The 4,065-nt window shown below is 33.9% G+C and overlaps 1 protein-coding gene across 1 annotated transcript; it reads right to left on the bottom strand.

Moving 5' to 3' along the window:
• Positions 1-1,913: 1,913 nt before the first annotated feature.
• Positions 1,914-3,472, bottom strand: PS2 (Presenilin-2). The gene has a single exon (XM_012978532.2). It carries the CDS (start codon positions 3,264-3,266, stop codon positions 2,070-2,072), a length of 1,197 nt encoding a protein of 398 aa, XP_012833986.2. The 5' UTR covers positions 3,267-3,472; the 3' UTR covers positions 1,914-2,069.
• Between the last annotated feature and the right edge of the window lie 593 nt (positions 3,473-4,065).

Here is a 4,065-nt window from a genome sequence, read left to right as displayed (position 1 = left end):
ATATATATATATATATATATATATATATATATATATATAGATATATATGTACACGTACAAAATTTGCTTAGTAAATTCGAATCAGAGGAAAAAGGCAAACAACAGAGATAAGACAAAGACAAGCCGGATCTCTCTTGAGAAGTAAATCGGGCAGTTATGTTTTGTATTTCGGAATTATGATTATATATTTGTATTCCATTTGTTTTTACAATTGTGTGACATCAAATTTTCATCAATCTGTTTGGTGTTGTTATTGTTAACGATTGGATGTATTACTTGGTTTCCGTTTTTTATATATTACATGTGTTTTTTTCTTTTTTCCAATATATGTTATTTTTTTCTTCGCTTTTGACTAAATTTTGGTAATTGATTTCCAAAACAAATTGATACACCGGTACCAAGTCTACAGAAATTGGTAATTTCGTTAAATGTAATTAAAGATAATTGTAAACAAATTCTTGAATTCGATGTATTTCTTAATGATATTATCGTATTTGACATTTGTCACAAATTTGGAGAATAGACGACGCGACTATGCATTTTTTGGTAGAGACATTCTATTCAAAGCAGAATTCAGCGTGTTGGCAGGTTATCACTGTCAAAAGGATATCAGATGATGATGATGATCTTATACAACGATTTAGGAATATATATGAATATTTGAATTTTTTCATCCGTTTTCTGCTAGAAATTCATACAACGCCTTTTAACCTCCATTTGTTTGTTGTAGACACATGATGAAGAATATGAGACGGAAATGACGAGGAATGTTTCCTCTAAATTAAGAACTACGATAAATGAGATGATAAAAAATATAGAGGCTCCCTGATGTGCACAAGTTTCTATATGACTCCGCAGCTTTGGTGATTGAAATTTTGAAAAGCAAGTGATGTCAAGGGCTAGGATTACGTGACGAAAGAAGCTTTCTCATCAGACAAAAAAGAGTGAGTATTTAAGGGTTTTTTTCTTCTTTTTTTTCACTAAATATGATGAATATATATTTAAGGACTATACTATATTCAATTTCAACCTTGCTTTGGTAGGTTCTGTCAACCTTGGATAAATTATGGAAGCAAAGATGAAGAGTACGTAATTGTTCTGTGCTGTCTAGAATCTGATGTTCCAGGTTTTGCAATCGGGGCTGGCAGATTTGAATTATCAATTAGAGAATCTAAGGGGAGAATTAATAGATGGCGATGGCAAGATGAAACTGGAATTCGTCTAATTTCTCTTCGAGCAATAGTCTGGACCCGAACTCCAACCTGAATTTGGATGTGGATTTAGTCCCGATAGTTAATAATTCTTATTTGATTGATTCAATTGTGTGGTGATTTTAGTTGATAGATCGACTGGTAAAGCACATAATGCTTCTATGAAGACTTGCCTTATGGAAATATTTATTCTATTCCATTATAATAAAGCCGTAGGTTTGATTTGTCAATCGTGTAAACTATTGTTAATTGCATTAATAAAGTTCTCGATATTATTTATCCATCTTTTTTACGATTTTCTTATGGTGTGATTCTCAATTATTTAATTTCGTTACATTCAACATATTAAGTTTTAAATATCTTTTGTTTTATAATGGTACCGTGCAACGCACGGGTTATGGTTACTAGTATATATATATCATTCTATATAGGAAAGCTGCTAGATGAACCTAAAAAAAAAAAAACGAGTTTGATTAAACATGTGCAGAAAATGGTTCGAAGAGATGGAATTCTGACTGGAGCAGAAAACTACCGGAAACGTTGGATACAAACACAGAAAATAGCGACATCCTTTTGCTCTCATCAAAAACAGAAAAAAAAATGTTTATGGAATTTCCCTTTCCTTTTTTTCATGAGAGTTTTTTGAAGTGGAGGAAGAAACTGATAAATTACCAAAATGAAGCTACAGAATACACCAATACCTTCAAGGAGAAACAAATAATGATGGCGATGGCGCCTTTTTTTTCAGTTTATGTGTGACAAACAATGTTACAACCGTCTGAGACAAGAAAACACTTGTAATCAACATCAACAGAAATAAATATATATATATATATATATATATAGATTAATTAGGTTCTAAAACATCAATAGGGTGACAGAACATTGTACGACAAAAACTTCAAGTAAAAGGCGAGTCAACAAATAAAACAAGACACCTAGCATGACAGATACAGGAAGAGCTGGCAAAGCCTTTCGATAAAAAGCAAGGAGTATCAGAGTTATACCAAGACCAGCTATGATAGCAAGGTAGCACGCATACACTGTCATGTAGTCGTACATTGCAGCTCTGCCCACTAATACGCTGTAAAATATGAAATCTCCCAATCCAAGCTTAATTGCACCTGATGATCCCAACCCAATTCCTTCAAGCACTGGATTTGAATCTTCTTCCACATTACCATTCATCGGGGGGATATCTATATGTTGAATAAGCGGAGCAGCAAGCTCCGAAGAATCATCATGTCTAATAATAATTCCTTCATTTTCATCCAAATCACCCCTCCTCCTCCATACTCTTCTCTGTGCATTGGGAGTAGTAGAATCAACATTATTATTATTATGAATATCAATAATAACGGGGCGTGCCTCGTAAACAAGAGCAGGAATATCTTCATCCCTAGACATAGCAAGTTCTACTAAGAGCCTCAAAGGCCCACCGGGCAATAAAACAGCAGCAAGATCATACAAAGACATTGCAACCAAAAGCATCCAAGTCGTCCATTCGGGCAAAAGGGTAAACCAATACGCAACCAACACCCCAATCACAACCAAGTAAGCTTGTGTCACAAAAATAGCCATCTTCAACATGAACACCGCCGTAACACCCACAACCGTGAAATTAAACAACAAAATTGCAAATGTAATGCAGTCAACGGGAATGTTGAAATCTTTGACCAAGAAAATAGCGATTTCTCCACCCATGAATCCCAAAACAAGGAAAGAAGAGAAACCCATGTAGTATTTCAAGAATTTGGTGCATCTGAGGTAGAAAAGAAGAACTAAAAGGAAAGTTACCAATGTGACGACAACAACAAAGACGAGTGAATTCAAAAGGGCGCCTTTGAGCTTGTCCCATATGGAATCTGAGCTGCTTTCGGTGTAGGCTATGGTGGCCATGGTTGTGATTGATGATAAATTTGAGGAGGAATCCCCATTCAGAATGGAAACCAGAATTACAACCAAAACCATACAGATTGAAACTGGGGTTACGATTCTGATGATTTCTTCACCACATACTTCGAGAACGCTTCTCGGTCTTGGATTCTGCTCCATTGTAGTAGATCCAGAATTATGCGAGTAGTAAGTCTGTGATTGGTGGTGGGCGGTGTTGGAGGATCAAATCAAAGGGTTAATTAGAAAACCCCACCAGATTTTGTGAAACCCCCAAACTCCCAAATACAACCCTGATTTGGAGCTTTGCTAAATAATTTTTTTATAATAAAATTCATAGATGTTGAAGACTGGTTTACAAAACTCTGATAAATTCCGAGGAGTTATTAGCACATTACCCCTCTGTAATCCCTAATTCTCGAAAAAACCCCAATGTTAAAAAAATTATCAATAACCCCCTTATGTTACGTTTTACAAAGCAACACAACTTCTTACATTAAAATTGGGTTTTTACTTAAACGAAATGACAAAATTACCCCTAATATTTTTTTTTTAAATATTTCATTTTAAATAAACAAAATGATTTCTTATATCAAATAAGCCAAGGGGTGAAAGTCTGATAGATCGGATGGGAATTAGCCTTTTCCGAAAATTTCCGAAAAAATTTGGAATCTAAAAATTCATTCCAATTCCAAAAGGCCCGGAAATTTCAAAATTTCGGAAAAAAATCGGAAATCACATAAGCTTTAAAATTTCGAAACTTAGCCGAAATTTTATATTCAAAAATAAGAACATCCATGTCGATAAAAGTAAAACTAATAACTACTAAATTCCAGTTCAAAAAAATAAATAAAAATAAACATAGCATAATATCCAATAAAACTTCTAACAACAATTCATTATGTCAAAATCCTAAAACAAAACTTATAGGTGTATTTTTCGGAAAATGAGTATTATCTAA

Source organism: Erythranthe guttata, chromosome 9 (genome assembly GCF_056151865.1).
Source record: "Erythranthe guttata isolate IM_541 chromosome 9, IM_541, whole genome shotgun sequence".
NCBI classification, from domain to species: domain Eukaryota; kingdom Viridiplantae; phylum Streptophyta; class Magnoliopsida; order Lamiales; family Phrymaceae; genus Erythranthe; species Erythranthe guttata.
This window is presented reverse-complemented; position numbering and strand designations above follow the sequence as displayed.

Excerpts from the sequence above, each read along its gene's own strand:
- PS2 (XM_012978532.2), bottom strand. The coding sequence starts at position 3,266 with ATGGAGCAGAATCCAAGACCGAGAAGCGTTCTCGAAGTATGTGGTGAA.